Here is a 23,065-nt window from a genome sequence, read left to right as displayed (position 1 = left end):
TTAACCCCAGCACTAGGGAAGCAGAGACAAGTAGATTTCTCTGAATTAAAGGCCAGCCAGGTCTACAGAGTTCTAGATCAGTCAGAGCTACATAGTGAGACCCTGTCTCTCCCCCACCACACACAAAAAGATGGCATTCTACAGTGTATACCTGGGTTACAGAGAAGACATATTGTCAAATGATCAAATATGTAATTATGTCAGAAGAAGACAAGTCGGATGTATTCCAAATATTTTAACAAAAATTTTACAGTTGCATTCAATACTCTAAATTACCATAATCATTTTCCTGATTTCTGCTCAAGGTCTGGTGTCCCCACACTGAATTTACATTTTACATGAACTAGGAAAAGAAAGTGAACTAAATAGTGACTGGTGTAAGTAGCTAAATTGAGACAATTACATTATTTTTTTAAATTGCTAAGTATTAAACTACTATCAAAGTTTGTATTTAAAATTTATTCTTTGTGTGTGTGTGTGTGTGTGTGTGTGTGTGTGTGTGTGTGTGTGTGTGTGTGTGGTTTTACTTGTTTGTTTTGGAGACAGGACCATACTATATGGTCGGGTTTAAGCAATTTCCAAATTGCAACCTTTTTGACTTCGTCCACTGAGTACCTGGGTCTAAAGCATGCAACAGTGTTTTTACCTGTTTGTAAAATTTGAAACCATCAAAAAGACTATGTGGGATCTATCCTATGAATCCCTCATTTGACTGGTCAAAAACTAGAAAACAATGGTGTCTATCTGAAAGGAGCTAGACAGCTCTCGGGGCTTTGTGCTTGCTTGTGGGGGTTGGGGGAGAGCTGGATACCAATCCAGGAATTTCACTCATGCTGTGTCTCAGCCAAGCACTCCAGTTTCAGTAACTAAAACACATACTCATTTGTTCTAACGTGACAGAACTTTAAACACAGGCACAACCAAATACGATCATTTAGCACTGTCTACCACAGAACTGAAATTCCACTGAGTCTATTTTGAGATTTTTAAGGAAAAAAAACCTAAGAAATTTACCTAATAATAATAAAATTAAAAACTGAATTAGTCTTTCCATCAAATCCATCTTTCTCTCGTGTCTTCTTTAACATTCACTTTCAGAGACAGAGATGTCCCTCTCATATTCTAGAAAACTAGTGTTTTTTTCCCCTCTTCCTGTCAGAATAAACAGAACACTCAACATTGTCACTTTTCAAGTAAGTGTACAGTGTTAGCATAGAGAAAGGACAAAACTTTTTTGGGGGAAACTTGGTTCATAAACCTATTGCTGTCTCGAAAATTAGAGGATAAAACATTTCCCAATGAAGTATTTTCCAAGAGAGACAATGGAGGCCAGTGAGCATAATTAATTAACTCAATCACATTTGCAGTGTGAATGCAGGTGAATGACAGGCAGACCGTAGTCTAAGCCATCATGTCTGGCTTGTCTCAGTGCTCAGCAGTCCCCTTTTAGAAAGGCACACAATGCCACAGGAAACCCTGTCACCAGGAACTTATCAACCCAATGATTGCAGCGTAACTTTAAGGATGAAATTAGTTCTTCGGCACCTCCAGATAGGCCCCCAAATTTATAAGATAAATAAGATGCATATTAGAAACACACAAGGTTAATATTCAATTTCTATAGCTAAGTATCATACACTAAACTACAAAGAAATACTCAGAGACTACACAAGACTTTCATCTTAGTCACGTCAGCCTACTTTTTTTTTTTTTTTGGTTTTACGAGACAGGGTTTCTCTGTATTGTTTTGGAGGCTGTCAGTCCTGCCCAGCCTCGAACTCACAGAGATCCGCCTGCCTCTGCCTCCCGAGTGCTGGGATTAAAGGCGTGAGCCACCACCGCCCGGCTACGTCAGCCTACTTTTAAGAAGAAAAGATCAACCAAAACAGCTAGTCTTGCTGGGCATGATGGAGCATACGTTATAATCCCAGCACTTGGGAGGCAGAAGCAGGCATATCTCTGTGAGTTTGAGGCCAGCTTGGTCTACAAAGAGTTCTAGGCTAGCCAAAGCAACACAGTGAGACCTATCTCCAAAACAAACAACTAGTTTTATTTATTTTTTTTAATTTATGTATATACTGTTCTGCCGGCATGTACGCCTGCAGGCCAGAAGAGGGTACCAGATCTCATTGCAGATGGTTGTGAGCCACCATGTGGTTGATGGGAATTGAACTCAGGACCTTTGGAGCAGTGCTCTTAACCTCTGAGAGCCCTCTCTCCAGCCCTCTTCTTTAATTTAAAATGAGGGAATTTCTCCTGTATTACTTATTTAGAGTAATTATGGATCCCAAACAACTGGAACTACAACTAACGAGAGAAGTTCTGACAGTTAATGCTGGGGATTTGTCTGGGTGACCCACACTTAGGGTTAAAATCTACTTGTGAAGCAAAAATCAATAAACACTGCAGAACTCAGTGAATAATACTTTAAATATGTTTTAAAAAAGAAATCATATGACTAAACAAGTATGATAACACTGCTTATCAAAACTAGTACACTTGGGGAGGCTTTACAACAGCTTGGGTACCCTCTCTCAGGAAGGAGTCTGAAGCTGAAAATTTTGCTGGATTCATTTAACTCGTTTAGTTTAATAAAGATATCTATAAACTGGTTTGAAAAGAGTTACTTATAGTACACTACTCAAATAGACACGACAGAGCCACTGGCTGAAGAGGAACCCTGATGATCTAATTACCTGCGTACGTCCTGTAAGAAGAGACAAGTCTCTCCCCCCAGTTCTCACTTGTATGTCCTGGGTCTGAATCTATAGAATGAAAAGAGACAGGAGAAAAGAAAAAAGCATACGAAAGGAAATGCAGAATCCAACATAGCAACATTTTAAAAACACCACCAGTTAATTAGGCAATGATTTATCACTGGCTTTATCTCAACAATAATATTATGGAAGAACAAAGGACATTTAAAATACAGGTTTGTCCAACATGTAATATTTCAGCTTCCTAGGTAGAGCACCTTAAAGTTTAGAAACGTAATCAATAATACCATGATATTGCTTATTTAAGCATAGCTCTTTTGATGCTGTTTTTTTTAACTCTGCCAATATGAAACAATGTTCTTATCACTGGTTTTCTGTTTAGAATTTGTCTTTGATTGAGTTGAATCAAACTCATTTTCTATGAGGGCCAGAATTACTCACAAAACAAAAGAACATCTAGGACTTGAGTATCGTCCTAGACCACAGACTGTCTGCAGACGGTCCTCATTCCCAGCGCCAGGAGTCACTGCCACATTTACTACTGAAGACAGAGATCATCCAAAACCATCAGCCTGCAATCTAGGTTAAGAGCACGGATTCCTGCCTACCAATTTCTGACGGCCATTGAGAACTCTGATGATACAACCAGAGCTGTTTTTACCTTTAAACAATGAGCCATTTACTCACAAGTTACTATTCTTATAGTCACAGCCTCGGTGTACTGGCACCTATGTATCTTTCCAGAATCATCATTATCAACAGTATTAGCAAGTTTAGATAAGTATAACAAATCGAGTGGTTAGGGAAAAAACTAGAGAACAATTGACCACAAAATATAATATATGGAAACTTTAAACTTTCAAGTTTAGTAAGGAGAGATTCATTTGAGCAAAGGAGATAATTAGTAAAATAACTTTTAACCAAATGTAAAGCAAGTAGAGCTGATTCAATGTCAAGACTTTCAATGAACATGCAAATTTCAAAACTAAATACATTAAACTGAACATGTATAAGAATTACATAAAAATTATCTGACATTTCACATAAAAATAAGCAGAGCTTTAAATGCCTTCCATAGACTATTTGGCTTCATTATGTGTTTAATAATTTTTGAGATAAGGTGTCACATGCAGTCCTGGATGTCTGGAGCTCACTCTGCACTGAGAGACTCGCCTGCCTCTCCTCTCCTCCCACACAAAGGCATGCTCTGCTCGTTTCCCCCACCATCTTCCTCCAGCCCTTCCCGTCCCTCCCTTTCTTTCTTCTCCGTGACCCTAGGACCCCCTTTATCACTTCCATGTCACAGAAACACGTGTCTGTATTGAAATGTATATTCTGTAGATGAAAGAAGTATGATGCTCATCTTCTCCTTTATCCTTGTTCCTCCTTTCTTCTCCCAAAATTGTTCTGCTTTCCTGACACACACATGCACACACACCGTTATCTTGTAAAACATGTTATCTTTCCACATTGTCTGAGTCACTTGAAGGTAAGTCCTTTAATAATACCCACAGCTTAAGGAAAGACGAATTTCTAAGACTGGCAGACAGAGCCGGCTTCATTCACAAAATTTAACACCCTCTACAACTTTGGGACCATAGATGCTGGGGCCATACTGTGCCTCCACAAGCACTGGTACTTGTGGGCATGTAAGTATACACACACACACACACACTCAGATGCTCACTCACACAAACTCACACTCACACACACACACACACACATTTGTGTGTGGGCACACACAAACATAAGCATGCACGAGTACCCATACCCTGTGGTGGTCTGAATGAAAATGACCCCACCAGTTCACAAATTTGATCACCAGGGAGTGGCACTATTTGAAAGGATTAGGAGATGTGGCCTTGTTGGAGGAAGTGTGTCACCGGGGATGGCTTTGAGGTGATAAAAGCCCATTACAAGCCCAGAGTCTCTCTCTTCCTGCTGCCTGAGGGCCCAGCTGTAGAATTCTCGGCTACTTCTCCAGCACTGTGTCTGCCCGCATGCTTCCATGCTTGCACTGACCTCTAAAGCTCCAATCAAATGCTGTCTTTTATGAGAGTTGCTGTCCATGGTGCCTCTCACAGCAACAGAGCACTGGGACATCCGTCCTGCATCCCAGGCTACATATGTGGGGTCGAAGGACAGCTTTGAGACCTGGTTCTCTCCTCTGCTATGCAGGTCCCTGGGATTGAATCTAGGTCATGGGCTTGGTAATTAGCAGCCTTATGGACATCTGGTGGCCCCTGACGTGTTAGTGTTTTGAGTAGTGTTTTGAGAAATAAAAGAACTATGAATAAAGCCATTAGCCTCATTTGGAAGCTACTACATATTTCTACTTCATTTGTGAATCAAAAATGCCTAACTTCTTTCCTGTATCCAACATCTTTTTCTCATTTACACAAAACCTTAATAATGTTTGTCTTACTGGACAATTTTCATTAGTGAAATGAACCTCCAAAGCTAAGTTCTGAACATGCTAAAAGAGTTGCAGTAAACATTCAGAGTAAAGAATATAGAAAATATAAATCTATTAGAAACCATAGTTTGGATACACTTCTGCTCCCATGATAAATCTAAAATATTTAGTATTTCTCTATGAACCAAAAAGCGTCAAGAGGAATGTACACAGAAAAGCAAAAAGAAGTCAGTTACGAATATGGTGAGTTACCAGAAACTAAATTATTGTACCTGTGTCTGAACCTCGCTCTTCGTTTCTTGACGGGCTAATGGTGAAGGGCAGTTTCCGTTTCATGGATGGCCTCTCTTTCATCTCCTTGCCCGTATCACTTCGGTCAATTTTTGAAGTTTTGCTGTAAGATGCAATCTTGTCTTTACTCTATTTTTTAAAAAAGTCAAAGACAAATAAAATTATAACAATATTAGCTAAATAACATGGAACTTTAAATTGAATTCTCTATTATTTGGGCTGGGCTGATGGCTCAGAAATCAAGAGCACTTGTTGCTCTTATACAGAGCACCTGGGTTCAGTTCCCAGCTCACATATGTCTGAATCTCCAGTTTCCAGGGACCCAATGTCCTCTTCTGACCTCCATGGGCACTGCACACACACACACACACACACACACACACACACACACACACACACACACACTACACTTTTTAAATCCTCTATTAAGGAATTTTTAAAATATAAAATATATTATAAGCCATGTATTTAATGGGTTAATGTATTTAATGACTTAATACAGAGCTTCACCAATTAAATGCCCCTTGTGCTGACGAGTTTTATATCAACTTAAAAAAGCTAGAGTTATCTGAAAGGAGGGAACCTCAATGGAGAAAACGCCTCCATAAGATGCATGGGGCATTTTCTTAATGAGTGATTGATGGGGGAGGGTCCAGCCCGTTGTGGGTGGCGCTATCCCTGGGTTCTATAAGAAAGCAGGCTGGGCAAGCCAGTAAGCAGCTCCCTTCATGGCCTCTGCGTCAGCTCCTACCTCCAGGCTCCAGCCCTCAGTGTTTTTGATGAACTGTTATATAGAACTGTGAGTGAATTATGCCTCTTTTCCTCCCAAGTTGCCTTTGGTCATGATATTTCATGTCATCAATAGTGACCCTAATTAAGGCATCCCTCAACCCACTACTTTTTGGAGACAAGATCTCACTATGTAAGCCAGGCTGGCCTCAAACTCACAGCAACCTTCCTACTGCAGCTTCCCTTCCCAAGAACTAAGATTATAGGTGTGAACCACCATACCTTAATTAATTATAACATTTTCCCAAGATATTTCATAGCAATAGAAAATTTAAGTAACACTAAAATATCTTGACTATAACAAAATAATATATCTTAATATAATCTAGATGTGTTACAATGAAAAAACATGTAAAGAAGAGGAATGGGAGGGGAGGGGGAGGGGAGAGGAAGGGAGGGGAGGGGAGGGGAGGAGAGAAGAACCAGAGACAAAGACGGAAAAGAAAATGATAATCATTAGAACTGAGCTGAAATGTAAGTCAAGAGGATAATAAAATTACAAAAGACTATTATTTCTAATTTACATCAATAAAAACCTTAAAGGCTAGAATAATGTATAATGTTCCTAGAAAATAGGCATCACTAAAAACTGGGCAATGAAACCTAGTGGAATATGCCTTAAATCCTGGTACTTGGCAGGTGGATTTCTGAGTTCCAGGCCAGAGCCAGTTCTACATAGAGATCCTATCTCAAAGAGGAGGGAGGGAGGGAGGGAGGGAGGAAGGGAGGGAGGGAGGGAGGGAGGGAGGGAGGGATGGAGGGAGGGGAAAAAAACAAAACAAAAAAGGGGATAATGAAAAGGAAAAGCAAGCTGGAATATATCTTGACCACACAAGACAATAAACCTATGGTCAAAGATTGATTCGTTTACATAGGCATATATGGGCTGACACGACCCTTTGACAGCAAATGTGTTTGTGACTGAGGCTGGAGACCTGTAATTACTAAAAATACCAAACTGGGAGTCTTTTATCCAGATTCCAAAGAGTAAAGAGTCTTTAGCTGTCTGGTACCTTTCTTCCACATGGTCTCTCTACCATATTGCTGTCACTGTCAGAACTCTCACTCTGAGCTGGCTTTGGGAGCCCAGGTTTGGGCATTTTACGGCTCTTCAGCTAGTTGCTTCTTCTGTCAGTCTTCTCATCCTGGGTCTGTAAAGAACAGGTGTACAATGTGTTATTTTATGTGCATACAATGCGATCCACTTCATGCTTATGTGCCAGAGTCAATACAACTTAGTTTTCTGTTTCTATAATGTTTCCAGAAAAGACATCCTACATTTTCACTTATCAATTTGAATTTTGATTAAAGTTCCCTTGCTGAAGTCTGTTCAGCTTGTCCATGGAAAGAAGGAGAAGGACTTAAGTTCCACCTCTCAGTCACCGTTTCCAGCTTTCTAGACATCCACAAACAGCAGCCACGGAGAGCAGTGGCAAAGGTTTCTCATTCTAACACAGATCCAGGTGGGAACTTCAAACAGGCTTCCGCTCAGACTCAAGCAAACCATGATAGGTGTCATCAGAGATGCACACCTAACTCCCTGTATTACACTCTACCTGCATAAAGTCTTCCCTTCACTGAGCACTCAGTCACCTTGTACCTTTAGCAAACTGTGTGCTCATACACTTATGCTGGCTCTAACAATCACTTACATACAACTGTCTTTCAACCTTCTCAGAGCTTACACTTACAACAGCTTGGAGATGAGAGATGCAACAAAATTTCTAAGGAAGTTTCACATACAAACGAGGACGCTGAGTCTAAACCTGCTTTTGTTCTCTGATGGTCTACTAGCCACAAGTAGCTCTTTAAATGAATAAAAAGTAGGCAAAATTACATTAGCTGCTATATTATTCAGTACAGGTATACAATTATATTCTCATGGGAAAGTTTCACTGCATAGCAGTGGGCTAGATTAAGGTTCATTGCCAAGAAGAGCAGCACAACACTGAGAAATACAGTGACTGGCAGGCTTACTTTCAACTGCTTCATGCAAATAAATTTCCAGTGAGCATCGCAAGTCTTAAGGGAACGTGCCATTCTAGTGCCTGTGTGAACTACTAAATTCAGACACTTTGATAGTTATTAGTCAAGTCTACCACACACTCCAAATTGTCCTGTTGGTGCTTGAAGACTCATTTTGGTTTTGAAAAGGGGAAAAGGGTAAAAATACCTTAAATGAACTGAACTAACAAAACCACAGTAAATAGGTCTGCATAGAACCCAACTAAAACATAGTGCCTAGTCCAATGTAAATTACAATCACTAGAGTAATCATCACATAAACTATAAACAGAAATTAAAAGCATACTAAATAATTAAGAGTATTTAAACAAGAAATACTGTCAGTGAGGCCCCTACATGCATGTGGACACGGACACACACACACACACACTGTGTGCGTGCAATTATTTTTTAAGTGTCATCAAACCAAAACAACAAAAATCCACCTATAAAAATCATCACAGTTCAAATCTTTCCTTTAACAGAAGAGGAAATAAACTTTCCATGGGTGCTTTGGCCTTACACATAAAAGGCAGAGTGTGTCTTGGGCCATTCAACTGCCTAGAGCAGCCATGTAAACAGTTAACACAACTGCCTAGAGCAGCAATGTAAACAGAAGCAGTAACACAAAATGAACTACTTTCCTCAGTGCTGGCCGTGAGTAATGCTTAGAGTTAGAATCACAAGTTACAGAAGAATAGACAATCAAAACTAAGCTACTTAATAACAGACATCAACCTAGTGAGACTATGAAGACAACACATTATCTCTTTTGTGGATGAAATCAAGGCAAGTTATTAATGACATAAAAGAGAGTCATGAGTTTTTGTTTTTGTTTTTTTCTGGTTTTTCCAGACAGGGTTTCTCTGTGTAACAGCCCTGGCTGTCCTGGAACTCCCTCTGTAGACCAGGCTGGCTTCCAACTCACAGAGATCCACCTGCCTCTGCCTCCTGAGTCTTGGGATTAAAGGCTGCCGCCGCCACCACCACCCAGTTACGAGTATTTTTTGAAAAACAATTTCAGGGCATAACTGTTATGTTAGATGGAATGTGTGTCAGAAAAGCTTACACATCATCTTAAAAAACCTTTACTTAGAAAAAATTAGCAAAGACATAATGAAAATCATACATTCCAAAAATATTTAAAATTTATATATACAGATTTTAATACAAATCATAATCACTAGAGTAACCAGAAAAGTATACAAGGAGATATAAAAAGCACTCTAAATAATTATAATGGAGTAGTTCAAACATACAAATAACCCAATAAAAGGCAATACTGAGGTTGGACAAGAAAGCAGGGCTGCTGACTAAGCCAACTGGTGAACATGCTTGCCACCGAGCCTAACCCACAGGTAGAAAGAACCGACTCCCAAGTTATTCTCGACCTCCACATGTGGCATGCATACACCGATATACATACACACAATAAAGATTTTTAAATTTTAAAAAATCTAATAACCAATAAAATGAATGATCCAACCCAAACTTAGCAATAGTTACACAAAATACAATGGTTCATTTCTTAGTTGTTTTGTAAAGGGGGAGGGGGTCAATTTTGCCTTACATTTCAGGGCAGGAAAGACCTGGTCAATCCCCAGTCAAGAGACCATAGGAGAAAGGGTTAAGGGCAACCTTTCTTATTGTCCCCCAAGAAACATGACTCATTAAAGAGGAGCTACAAAACGAGGAGGGGCTATCACTCCAGCGTCTGACAACACACTTCAAACCAGAGCTGGTAACAAGGGGAAAGAAAGTCACCTTATTACTAGTGAGACAACAACCCATTGAGGACGCCAGCAAAAACTCCTGGAGGAAGGCGCTGTGTCTGCAAAGGCTGGCTGGCTGACTGACAGAACTACAGCGATGCGGACAGGTCAGAATGTTACAGGCTCATTACCTTACTTTGGCCTAGCTTTGGCCCCCTGAATAGCCACTTCTTACCCGCCTCCCTGTCTGTCAGAACTAACATCCTGTTATGTGACAGATACAAACCTTTCAAATTCATGAACCTGACAGACTGCACCATCCACAAACCCAAAAGCTAAGACTGTCATCATGTAACACCCAAGGCTCATAGAAGAGTGTCCTCCACCCTGCTGTAACTATCTCTCTGATGTTCCTATCGATGTATTTCCAACTTGCCTGGATTCATGACTTTCTTTAGTCTTTTGAACTATAAAACTCCATGAAACCACTTCCCTGTTGGAACATGGAATTTGGGGAAACCTAAATCTGTATTCCTGGATCACGGTCAGTCAAAAAGGCTCCAGAATAAAACTATCTCTTCTTCTCTTCAGGTGAGAGATGTACTTTCTGCATTGACAAGGGCACTTCAATTCTAAGCACACATGCAACCAAGCACAAGTACTCCCAGTTCATAAAACAAATACTGTAAGAAGTAAGGTCAGACTAACCTAGCACAGTAACAGTAGGTGACTTCAACACATGACTTGAAGCAGTTAACAGGTCATCCCAGCAAAAATGAACAAAAGGAATCTTTAGATTAAATTACATCATAAACCAAATGGATTTAATAGACATCTCCACAACATTTCATCCTTAGCTTGATAGTCTGAGTTTGGAGGTAGGAAGCAAGTGATTCCCACAGGCTAAGTTTTCTGATCTCCTCCACATGTCATTAAATAAATTAATTCATCCAAACACTGAATAATACACATTTCTCCTTACAGCCATCAGAACTTTCTATAAAAAAGATGATAAATTAGGACACCAAGAATGTCTTAAGAAATACAAGGAAACTAAAATAATTCTGTGTATTGCACCTGGTCACAACAGAATAAAGAAGAGCCCCGAGGGGATATTGAGGCACTGGTACTGGTCTCTAGAGAAACAGACTAGTAATTTAAAATGAAAGACTGGTGAATAAATGTGTGAATACTTGCAATGGCCCCACGGCCCAGGCCTATGGGCTCTGGCAGGACCCAACCTGTGGTTCCTCTTAAGGCTTTTCACCTGAATGGGCACTTACTTCCTGAGCAGGAGGTGATTGAGCATGGGGTTGGTTACACATGTGGTCCGTCCTAAGGTAAGATCTCTTGAGTCCCCCATAGGCTGCTGGGTAAGCAAGCATCAACTTGAGGGAGAAGTTGGTCCTCTCCACCCCACTGGGCTAGGTACATGTAAAATCCCCCAAATCTGGTTAGGGAACTCTTCTGTTCATGGGGTCTGCACAGTCCTGATGTGAGTCCTGCACAGTTCCACAAAGACTGTAAAGCCTGAAGACACCAAGGAAGCACCCATCAGCTTCCCCAGGGAGAGGAGTCCATGAGCTGCCTCCCTACTGGCTCCAACTGCCAACATCACCACATAGTGCCAAAGAATCAAGACCACCTGACCCCATCCTTCCAATGGTGTGTGACCTGGCACTGAGGGGAAGGCCAGGCCCTCCCCTCATCCAAGAAGACGGTAGCTATGTTAGAAGGGAAATCCTCTCCACTGCTGCAGAGAAATTGTAAGAGGCTTTTCTCCTCATTGCCAGACTTAAAGGACAAGACAGGCTCCAGTTCAGACATAGAACCTTTTACTGTAGCCTACAATGGGGAACAGCCCCTCACATCCAGAAACTCAACGCAGCTACACATCAACAAAGGGAGGTACTTCTTACCTCAGGGGGAGAGAAATTAAAGACAGACCAAATCCTGCAGCTCCTAGAAGCTGCCTGGGCCCCGCTGTGGCAGCACAGAGTCAAGGTCAGTGAGATGGGGAAACCAACTGACAAACCAGACAGCCAAAGGGGCCGCCTCTGTGAAGACAGCCCCGCAGTCCCCTCTGTTACCCTCCAGAAGGCGTGCTCACACTCAGGTGCTTCCGGGGCTCACACACAGAAACCGGAAGAAAGGAAAAGCCCAACCGACGAAAGAGCTGCTAGAAACCAGGAGGACTGTCTGGTTACCCCATGTCGGAAAACAGATGCGGAGATGACGGCTCCCAGCCTAGTCCAAAGCTCATGAAGCCGCCCGGCTAGACTGGCTGCCCTGTAAGAACTGTTGCATCGGTACTTGGTGGTTCTGAGGTCTGCAACACTGACCCAACAAGCTGGCAAGGCACGTCTCAGGTGCTGGAACAATTCCAGGGAGGGACCCGAGGTTCCCACACTGACCCAGAGAACTTCTACAAGGACTTTCCTGACGTCAGCCCGGCAGAGGGTACCGATATCTGCTGTTTACGGTGCGCACTTGTCAGTGTGGGCAGAGGCTTCTCCTGCCTGCACAGAAGGTGAGCATGAGTGCTGCACACAGGGTGCCACCCCTGATCATCAGGCTGAGTCGCGAGAATGAACAGAGCCTTTACGACAGCCCTGGCCACACACTGCCGAGACTCGGCCACCGCAGTGATCAGGGCGCACTGCACACACTGTACGTGCGGCGATCCTCCTTGCAGGGTCAGGTTTGGCTGCCCCCTCTGCTGCTCCCAGAGGACCCAGGGAATTCCAAGCGTGTGTACACACCGGCCTCCAGCAGTTCTTGAAAGACCTGGCTGAAACTGCACAAAAAATGCCCAATCCTCACCTCTCCCTCGGCTCTTTAATTTACAGGCGTCACCCGCAGTTGTAGAAGACACTGAACCCACACCAAGGCTGCTGTGGACCCCAGCCAGGAGCCAACCGTGAGAGTCCCAGACCCAGACAAGCCTCTGAAAGCGACCATGTCAAAGTGACCTCAGGATGGGGACAGCGACGCAGTTCCTACTCTGCCTCCCGATGTCCTCCGAGTGCACGGAGGACGAGTGCTACTGCTCTGTCATATAAATTAGTCTGGAGAACAACCTTGTCCAGGGCAACTCCAATTCCTGGACACCCATCTGTACAGCTAACTGCTCCCCAGAGGGGTCCAGCCTTACCTCCCACAGGTGACACTTCTTGGAAACCAGCCAGCCAGGGATCATCCCACAAAGTTCATCATGCTGTGAGGGAACAGCCTACACAGGAAAACAAACTGTGATTCTCTTTGCAGATGGCCCCAGATAGTGACAGCCTATGGACAAGTTGTTAGAGGACCAAAAAAACCAACAACAAAGACTATGGGGAAAGGTAGTAGTCTTAAATATTGGTCATGTGTGAACTCTGCCACAAAAGGGACCTGGAAGGAAGTCCCCACAGAGGGACACGGAGTTAGGCTGTATGAGCCTTCAAGGGAAAAAGGAACACTATGGAGATGGGCCATAGAAAAGCATGTGACAAAGTCATGACTCATGCTGTTGGCTCTAGGAAATGGCAGCCACGAGCTCCTTAACCAGGTCAGGACTGCAGGGTACTCCTACCTGCCAGCCGGGTTATTTATACTGGAGTAGCAATGGATAACCAACACAACAGGGGCATGTTTAACTGGGCCACCTGTTCAGGTAACAGGAAAAGTCCAATGTACAAAGAATTAAAGCTGGGAAGTGGTGGCGCACGCCTTTAATCCCAGCACTTGGCAGAGGCAGGCAGATCTCTGAGTTGGAAGCCAGCCTGGTCTACAGAATTGCAGGATAGCCAGGGCTACACAGAGAGACTCTGTCTCAAAAAACAAAAAAAACAAAAAACAAAAAACAAAAAACTAAAAGGGTTGTAGCAGACTATCTAAAAGAGCAGTAGCTGCTATTGGGACACACTCCTCCTGCCTCGGGAGACAGCTGCAAACTGGCAATCTTGGGCCCCAACGCAGATGTGCTCCCAGGAAGGGAGGTCCAACAATGCTTACACCCGTCAGAGTCGAGAAATCTGAGAACTCCTGTACTTATTTTTCCCCAGTGCTGTTAGGACTGGCTCTGACAAGGTCCACGAGCACCGATGACACTACAGTAGGCATCCACCACCAAGCTCAACACAGCAAGCTCTCTATAGTCACTCTTCGAAATCAGTCACTGGCAACAAGAGTCCTCCAAAACCAGAGGATGAAACACACACACACCCGGCGCACATGCACAAGGCATTAAATACTGTTTTTATGCAATGACTCAGGAATGGAACAAGAAAAACTCCATTGTTAGGAAGGATTAGGGCTACAGGAGCAAACGAGCGTCAATGGAGCCCAACACAGATAACGTGCCAGGAGTACCAGCCCATTTCTTCACGACAGACTCACGAGGTGTTGTGAAGAGAAAGGAAGAAATGAAGCAGAGTATGGTAAGAGGCAAGTCAAAGACGCTGCTTTATCGACTTACTGAGTGGCTTACTCCCTCAGAGCACTGCTTGTGCTGTCTATTTCCCAAGCACAGCTTCACTTGCCAGCTGGGACACAGTGACCTGAGGAAAGCTGACTCAGTCAGGCCTCGCCCTAACAGCCTGCTGGCTGCACACAGGCCTCTGCAAGTTCTGGCTTGCTGCCCACCCCACCTGGTAGTTCTGGAGTATAGAGTGAGGATGGGAACTGGCCTTTCAGGAACGGTCCTGGCTTTGGTCCACTGCTGACATTTCCTCTTGTCCACTCGCAACAATGTCTGAGTGCTTATTCCAGAAAGACTCCAACAGTGGTCTGTGCTGACAATCCCACCAGTGAAGGCTGAGGGACTGTAGTCCGCTGCAGCCAGTCCAGCAGCAGAGACTTCAGTTTCAATGAGAAAACCTGTCTCACAGTAGCAAGCAAAGGAGGCACCCAAGTCCACCTTGATCATGTTCATTTGTTTTGTAAACTGTTTCTCTGTGCAGCCTTGGCTGTCCTGTAGATCAGGCTGGCCTTGAATTTACAGAGATTGCTTGCCTCTGTACTAGTGGCCTGTATACACTCTCCTCTCTCTCTCTCTCTCTCTCTCTCTCTCTCTCTCTCTCTCTCTCTCTCTCTCTCTCTCTCTCTCACACACACACACACACACACACACACACCACCACCACCACCACCACCACCACCACCACAGCAGAAATGAGGGTGTGGCTCAGAAGGATCCAGAGCTGACCTCAAACAATTCTCCTATATCATCCTGCTAAATGCTGGGATTCCAGAGATACTCCACTATATCTGGCTTGGTTTTATTCTTAAGATGAACCCTTTCTTAATATATAACGACACAAAATGTGTTGTTTCGAGGACAACCAGGGTTACATGGCTAGACAATGTGTGTGTATGTGTGTGTGTGTGTGTGTGTGTGTGTGGTGGGGGACCTGAAACTAGGCAGTGACACAGGTTTATAAACCCAGCAAAAAGGGGAGGATCAGCTTTTCCTATAAAAGACCAGCACTGAGCCAGGCACATACCTTTGACCCAGCACTCAGGAAACAGGCAGGAGGATCTCTGGGTTCATGGCCAGTTTGGTGTTCAAGGAGTTTCAGGACAGTCAGAGCTACAGAGAGAAACCCTGTCATGGAAAATCAATACATACACACCCATGCACAAGGCCAGGCTTTCCTACACAGTGAGTTCTGGGTCAGCCAAGGCTACAGAGTGAGACCTTGTCTAAAAGTGTAAACAAGTAAACAACAACATTTTAAGTAAGTTAGTGTTCCTTGATCCTTTAGGAAGACCAAACTCACAGGCCCTATCAGCACAACTCCACGTATCTCTAGACTCTTAACAGTTTTAGATACTTCTTTTAAGTGCTTTTCTACCATCTGCTAAATATGAAGTTTTACAAAAATCAACCAGTACACTTGAGTATAGGCAAGAAGATTTTTAAGTTCAAGTCATCCCTGGATATATTCATATGGCTTAAAGTCTGCCTGGACTAGAGACTATGCCTCAAAAAGACAAAAAAAAAAAAAAAAGATGCTGGAGAGATGACTAAGCAGTTATGAGCACTCGAGGCCCTCTTCTGACCTCTGTGGGTACTAGGTGCACACAGGGTACACAGATACACATGCAGGTACAACACCAATGCACATAAAACAAAATACATTTAAAAACTAAAAAGACAGGTGTGGTGGCACATGCCCATAGTCCCAGCACTCAAGAAGCAAAGGCAGGTAGACCTCTGTGTTCAAGGCTAATCTGGTCCACACGTCAAGTTCCAGGCCACTATGACTACACGAGTCCCTGTCTTCACTAATAACAGCAATAATGAAGGTAACAACAATGTGAAATAAGCATTCTACTTCTCTTGCATGTAAGCTGTGAGTTACTAGCTATAGAACACCTGCAATGATGCTCCATCAGTCAACTGGTGTTTCATAGCAACCGCCATTCAAGTCTGAAACTGTGTCCCTTTGAATACTCAAAGGGTTCTACCTTCTGACATGAGTATATATAAAAGCAATGGGGGGGGGGGCTGAAGAGATGGCTCAGCAGTCAACAGCACTGGCTGCTCTTCCAGAGGTCCTGAGTTCAATTCCCAGCAACCACATGGTGGCTCACGGTCATCTGTGATGGGATCTGATTCCCTCTTCTGGTGTGCATGAAGACAGCACTCTTGTACATAAATACATAAATAAATCTAAAAAGAAAAGCAATAGGGGAAAGGAAATGTAAAGTTCAGGACAGCCTGGGGTACACAGTAAGAACATTCTATCCTAAATTACACAACAACAACCAACCAAAAACCACTATAGAGTCATCACCCTGATGACTAAGCATGTAGTGATCCAGTTTGAAGTTTCTCCTGGGCTTTTTTGTTTTGTTTTTGTTTTGAGACAGGGTTTCTCTGTATTGTTTTGGAGGCTGTCCTGGAACTCACTCTGTAGACCAGGCTGGTCTTGAACTCACAGAAATCCTCCTGCCTCTACCTCCTGAGTGCTGGGATTAAAGGCGTGTGCCACCACCACCTGGCCCTCTTCTGGGGCTTTCAAATAGACTGCAAAAGTCATGACTATAAAGGAAAAGGCTTGTAAGAAAAAAAGATGCTGGAGGCTGACACAGAACTGCAGGTAGATCTATGTCTATCACCATGCACAAATCTCAAGTCCAAAGGGATCAAAGACCTCAACATAAAACCAACCACACTGAACCTGACAGAAGAGAAAGTGGAAAATAACCTTGAACGCACGGGCACAGGAGACCACTTCCTAAACATAACAGCAGTTGTACAGACACTGAGATCAGCAATTAATAAATGGGACCTCCTGAAACGGAGAAACTTCTGTAAGGAAAAGAATACAGTCAACGGGCAAAACAGCAGCCCACAGAATGGGAAAAGATGTTCACCAACGCCACATATGACAAAGGAATATCTCCAAAATATACAAAGAACTCAAAAAACTTGGCATCAAAAGACCAAATAATGCAATAAAAAATGGGGTACAGATCTAAACAGAACTCTCAACAGAGGAATCTCAAATGGCAGAAAGACACTTAAGGAAATACTCAACATCCTTTAGTCATCAGGGAAATGCAAATCAAAACAACTCTGAGATACCATTGTACAACTGTAAGAATGACATCAAAAACACTGATGACAGCTTATGCTGGACAGGATGTGGAGTAAAGGGAACACTTCTCCATTGCTGGTGGGAGTGCAAACTTGTACAGCCACTTAGGAAATCAGTATGGCAGTTTCTCAGAAAACCGGGAATCAGTCTACCTCAAGACCCAGCAATACCACTCTTGGGCATACACCCTAAGGATGCACACTGGAACCACAAAGGACATTTGCTCAACTATGTTCATAGCAGCATTATTCATAATAGCCAGAACCTGGAAACAATCTAGATGCCCCTCAACCGAAGGATGGATAAGGAAAATATGGTTCATTTACACAATGGAGAACTACTCATGGGTAAAAAATAATGACATCTTGAAATTTGCAGACAAATGAACAGCTCTAGAAACTGCCGTCCTGAGTGAGTAAACCCAGACCCAGAAAGACAAACATGGTATGTACTGACTCCCAAGTGGATATTAGACATAGAGCAAAGGACAACCAACCGATCCACAGCCCACAACCCCAGAAAACCTAGGTAACAAAGAGGACCCTAAGAGAGACATGCATGGATCCGCCTAGGAAGGGGAAAAAGACAAGACCTCCTGGGTAAATTGGGAACATGGAGTGTAGGAGGGGGTAGCAGGAGAGATGGGAGGAGGGGAGTGGGGAAAATGTATAACTCAAAAAAAAAAAAACCAGCTCACATACTTCCTAGTATAGTTTTTTACTGTAACAGTAGCACAAGTTAACCTGGTAATATAAAAACTGTAATATACATGTTAAGAGTATTATTTGCTTAGTTACGTTCTTGTAACTTCTAAAAATCTGAATTAGAAGGAATGAAGAGAAAAATATCTAAAGGATATGAAGGGCTAATTCAAAAATATAAGTATTATTTCCCCATATATTAGCTAATATCCAAATTCATATAGCTAGAGTCAAATGCCTTTTGCAACAACACAGACTAGAGCCTTAGAAAGCACAGTGAGGGCCAGCGGGTACGGGCACTTGCTGCCTGGTCTGAGTCAGACCCCTGGAATCTAAGGGGCTGAATCCCATGAGTTGTTCTCTGACCACCACACAGGTACTGCATGCAAATAAAAATTAAAAAAAAAACAAGCATTTTAAAAAGTAGAATGAAAGTGGTAATATAATTTTAACACAAATATAAGTCTATGTAAATCCCTATATAAGTATATGTTTACTTTGAATAGCAGTCTGTAGAGCAAGAGGACACGTGCCAGGAGAACGAGGAGCCACAGAGTTTACGTCTTCACAACAAAGGACAGAATGAGTAAGCAGAGATGCTACCAGGCAACCTTTTGTTTACCTTTCATAACACGAAGACAAACAGAAACTTTATAAAAAGCTATTTTTGTTCTATTCAACTGTATCTTCAACAGCATATTCTTTCATCTGTGACATATTTAATGAATCCTGGAAGATGGGGGATAGCTTCTGAAGGTTAAGTAACCCCTATAATGATCACCTCAGCTATTTAAAATACTTGTCTTTCTTTTCTGTTCTTTTAAGTTTATCCATACTTCTTATTCCTAAGCGAATTTCAAAGCAGTATAAACTGATTCCCAGGAATTTTAACCTAGATTCAATCCATGGTTGCATGACGTTAACTGACAAATCTTTTTGCCCCACATGATGGTGAAAATCAAAGAACTTAGATGTAAAATGTGCCTTGTAAACTCAAACCACTGTAACTTTTTTTGGTTTGGGGGGAAGAGACTGTGTCCTAGGCTAGCCTGGAGTTCACTAGTAAACGAGGCTGACCTGAAACCACCTGTGTCTACTTCCCGGCAAACCATGGTAACTTTTAATACACTCTTTTATCCTGAGTCAATATAGCTAGCTGCTCTAGGCAGAGAAGAGAATCACATGGTTTTTGTTCTCGACTAGAAGGTAGAAGCTAGTCATGGCAGTACAATCCTGTCGTTCCAGATCACCCCAAGTTCAAGAGCCGTCAGTCTGGATGGACCATGGCAGGATCCTATCTCAAACGACCAAGAAATAAAATGAAGTAAAATACAGTGAAGATTGGAGGCAGAATGTGGGCAAATTTCCACACAGAGCAAATAATCTGAAAAGTTATGACATGCACTTGTTCGTTTCAAAAAAATAGTTAGAAAAAGTATTTACTGCAAGTATTTGTGACAAGTATTTCAACTGTAGTCCAAATACATACTGATAACCAGAAAGGCAAACTACTACATATTTTTAACCAACTTCAGTACAATAGACAACTGTTATGGGGCATGGCTACTTAAAACACTCTAAGGGGTGGGGGTATGCATTTTAACCAACTACTGAAAATACTGTAAGGAGTGTGGTGTGTGTGTGTGTGCGTGTGTGTGTGTGTGTGTGCGCGTGTGCGTGCGCGCGTGCGTGCGTGCTGCCCTGGAGCTGAAGTTACAGGTGGTTTTTAACTCACCTGATGTGGATGCTGGGAACTGAACTCAGGTCCTCTGGAAAAATTAGAAGTGCTCTTAACTTCTGGACAATCTCTCTAGCAGCTCCAGACAAAACTTTTATATTCTATGAATTTTAAAAAACAACTTCTACATTATAATTTACTTCATAATTTACCTTATGTACTTAAGTTCTGTTTCAATTAAACTTTTTAGGGACTGAAGTTCAGTTTTAAATTGGCAGGCTTCTAGAAGTTCACACTAGTAAAAATAGAAAACCTACTCTTAGAAGGTACTTTCTAACTGGACAAACTCTAACTTCCCTCTGATGGCTCTAGACCTTTATAAAGTGCTGAGTTCGGGGCGCCCTTTCTTTCCCTTGGTCTCTTGGACATTACTGGGGGGCACATGTGCACCAGTGTGTACAACGAGGGCAGAGGGCAGCTTTCACGACTCAGCTCTGCCCTTCCACAGTGTGGTAGCCAGGATGCACCTGAAGCCCGCGTGCTTGGTGACAAGCTCCTAAACTTGGGCTGGAGATGCAGCTCAAGGTACAGTGCTTGAGCAGCATGTCTGAGGCCACGGGGGTCTATCTCCAGAAATGAAAGGGGGGGGGAATGGAGAACAAGCCACATATGCATCTCACACAAACAAAGCAAAACCCTACTGCTTCTTCTCCAATATTTTATACAATACTTATTTTCATTTTCCTTTCTGACCACCCAGATGGTGGAACAACTGGCCCGCACGCATTTTTCATGAAGTCTAAAATTTAACAAATATTACCTGAAAGCTCTTCAAAAACAGCTAGAGAGACACCAGACAGAAACTCTTAAGACACACAAGGAAACTGCTACCACTTAGCTTGTGAGCACTTAATATCTCAAAAATATGCATAGCGTCAGCTTAATTTGCCAAGTTAGAACAATGTTTTTTTAGTAGGCTTATGAAAATCATCTGAGATATTACACTTAACAAAGACTCTGAACAAAGACTCCCACAAAACACTCAATAAATGTGATTATCCTGGAACTCACTATGTAGACCAGGCTGGCCTCCAACTCAGAAATCTCCCTTCCTTGGCCTCCCTGCTGGGATTAGAAGTGTGTGCCACCATCTCCTGGATAATAATACTTTTTATGTTCGAGATTAAAAATAATCTGATGATGTAGGCAATATTGTAACATCAATTTATTGCTTTTCAATATCAAATGAAAACACTAGAAGAAAATGTGCACTTTTAATTTAAAAAAAAAATTACAACACCAGAGAGGCAGAGACATGGATCTCTGTGAATTCAAGGCCATCCTGGTCTACACTGTGAATTCCAGGTCAGCCAGGGCTATGTAAGACTCCCTTGTCTCAAAAGAGAGAAAGAGAAAAAAAGAAAACAAGTTCAAAGTAGGGCATATTCTGTATATTTGTGCAGAGTCTCACTCTAACCCAGGCTGACCTCTAGTCATGTGGTGGCTAGGCTGGCTTAGAATCTGGGTGACCCTTCCACCTCAGCCTCCTAAGCTCTAGGATTACAGCCATGAGCCACCACAGCGTTTTTAAGTACTTTAGAATCACTGGATGACCAAAAAACATGAACTATTCAAAACCGAGTTTATAAAGGAAATTTACTTCCTGCTACTGCCATATCTGGAAACCAGGAAGAGACAAATTAACACCACTACTATGGTACTTTCACTATTGCTTTTAAAAAGCCATTGTCTGCTAAGGAAACAAATTATGCATGCATGAGTGTATAACAAGAATGTTTTCAAATGCTGTACGAAGCAACTTTATATTCTCCAGGAGAAATCGGAGGTGTAAAGCAATATTTGGAGTGTTCATAAGCCGCTTTACCAAGATTAGAACTAAGTGGGGATTGGGAAAAATGTATCTACAAGGAATTATAATCCTCAGAATAGCAGGTCCAGAGAATAATAAAGCTGGGGCTAAGCAAAAAAACCTAGGGACTGAAGCACCTCGTTACTCTCGAGAACTACATTTTCTTTAAAAGTAGCATCACTACATTCTGTCTATATAAAAGTTCCCAGTGTTCAATGTGCTTCCTGTATTATTATTATCATTATTATTGACAGTGACAGTGCTGACTGAACAGGGCCTCACATATTCCAAGCAGGCAATCTGCAGACCCAGGAAATTATTTCTGGTAGATGAAAAATGCAAGGTTCTGAATGTTACATGATTTGTCAGGAAAAATAAAAGTGGCAAAGAACTTAAATCTAACCCTTCTCAGTTACAGCCCAAGGTCTTTTTTCTTCTACTTCATAACTACCCCAAAATAAAGGACAAATTAGCATCTCACAGCAAGGAACCTTCAGACAAATCACTACGGCAGATAACTGTAACTATGTACCTTCTTACTAAGCTTTTACTTTTTCATTTCAAAATTAAGGACGTGGATTAGAAAACATGAATTCAGGTATAGTTCTAATACTAACTCTCCATGGGTATACGTTAGCAATATATTCCCAATCAGCCAAATCAGAAAGACAATTCTGAAGCAACCTACTGCAAGTAAAAAGGAAGTTCTACCTAACTGATGCTACTTCCTATAAGGACAGACAGAGGTGACTAATCTTACTAACCATTCTCTCGTTCTCTCTCTCTCTCTCTCTCTCTCTCTCTCTCTCTCTCTCTCTCTCTCTCTCTCTCTCTCGTTCTCTCTCTCTCTCTCGTTCTCTCTCTCTCTCGTTTCTCTCTCTCGTTTCTCTCTCTCGTTTCTCTCTCTCTCTCTCTCTCTCTCTCTCTCTCTCTCTCTCTCTCTCTCTCTCTCTCTCTCTCTCTCTCTCTCTCTTTCTCTTTTCCGAGACAGGGTTTCTCTGTGGCTTTGGAGGCTGTCCTGGAACTAGCTCGAACTCACAGAGATCCGCCTGCCTCTGCCTCCCGAGTGCACCACCAACACCCAGCTAACCATTCTCTGTTCTTCCTGAAAACTGCAACTGGTGGGAGAAGTCTACACTCTGAACTCCTTGGAAGGCACAGGTATTGTGTTTGGTTCCCGGCACCCTCTGTCCGCTGTAGACACTTTGCACTCCTGTACATGCCTACACAGACATAATTAAAAACAAGCCTTTAAGGGGCTGGAGAGGTGGCTCAGTAGTTAAGAGCACTGACTGCTC

At 42.5% G+C, this 23,065-nt stretch overlaps 1 protein-coding gene across 6 annotated transcripts in view; it reads right to left on the bottom strand.

Annotated features, from left to right (window-relative positions):
* Ankrd12 (ankyrin repeat domain 12) overlaps positions 1 to 23,065 on the bottom strand; it is a 91,129-nt gene that overhangs the window by 64,759 nt on the left and 3,305 nt on the right. For 3 of the 6 annotated variants that reach the window (XM_040752915.1, XM_040752914.1, XM_040752920.1), the window contains exons 2-4: positions 7,227 to 7,364; positions 5,406 to 5,553; positions 2,697 to 2,765 (exon numbers count right to left, since the gene is read on the bottom strand). In XM_040752915.1, coding sequence (XP_040608849.1) covers positions 2,697 to 2,765; positions 5,406 to 5,553; positions 7,227 to 7,313 — 304 coding nt within the window. In that variant the 5' untranslated portion in view covers positions 7,314 to 7,364. Of the gene's footprint in view, positions 1 to 2,696; positions 2,766 to 5,405; positions 5,554 to 7,226; positions 7,365 to 13,083; positions 13,598 to 23,065 lie in introns of those variants that run through there. The other 3 variants (XM_040752916.1, XM_040752919.1, XM_040752918.1) reach the window with 3 other exon arrangements.

This window comes from Mesocricetus auratus, unplaced genomic scaffold, assembly GCF_017639785.1.
Source record: "Mesocricetus auratus isolate SY011 unplaced genomic scaffold, BCM_Maur_2.0 Super-Scaffold_100010, whole genome shotgun sequence".
NCBI lineage: Eukaryota > Metazoa > Chordata > Mammalia > Rodentia > Cricetidae > Mesocricetus > Mesocricetus auratus.
Note: the sequence above shows the minus strand (reverse complement) of the source record. Positions and strands in the feature narration are given on the sequence as shown.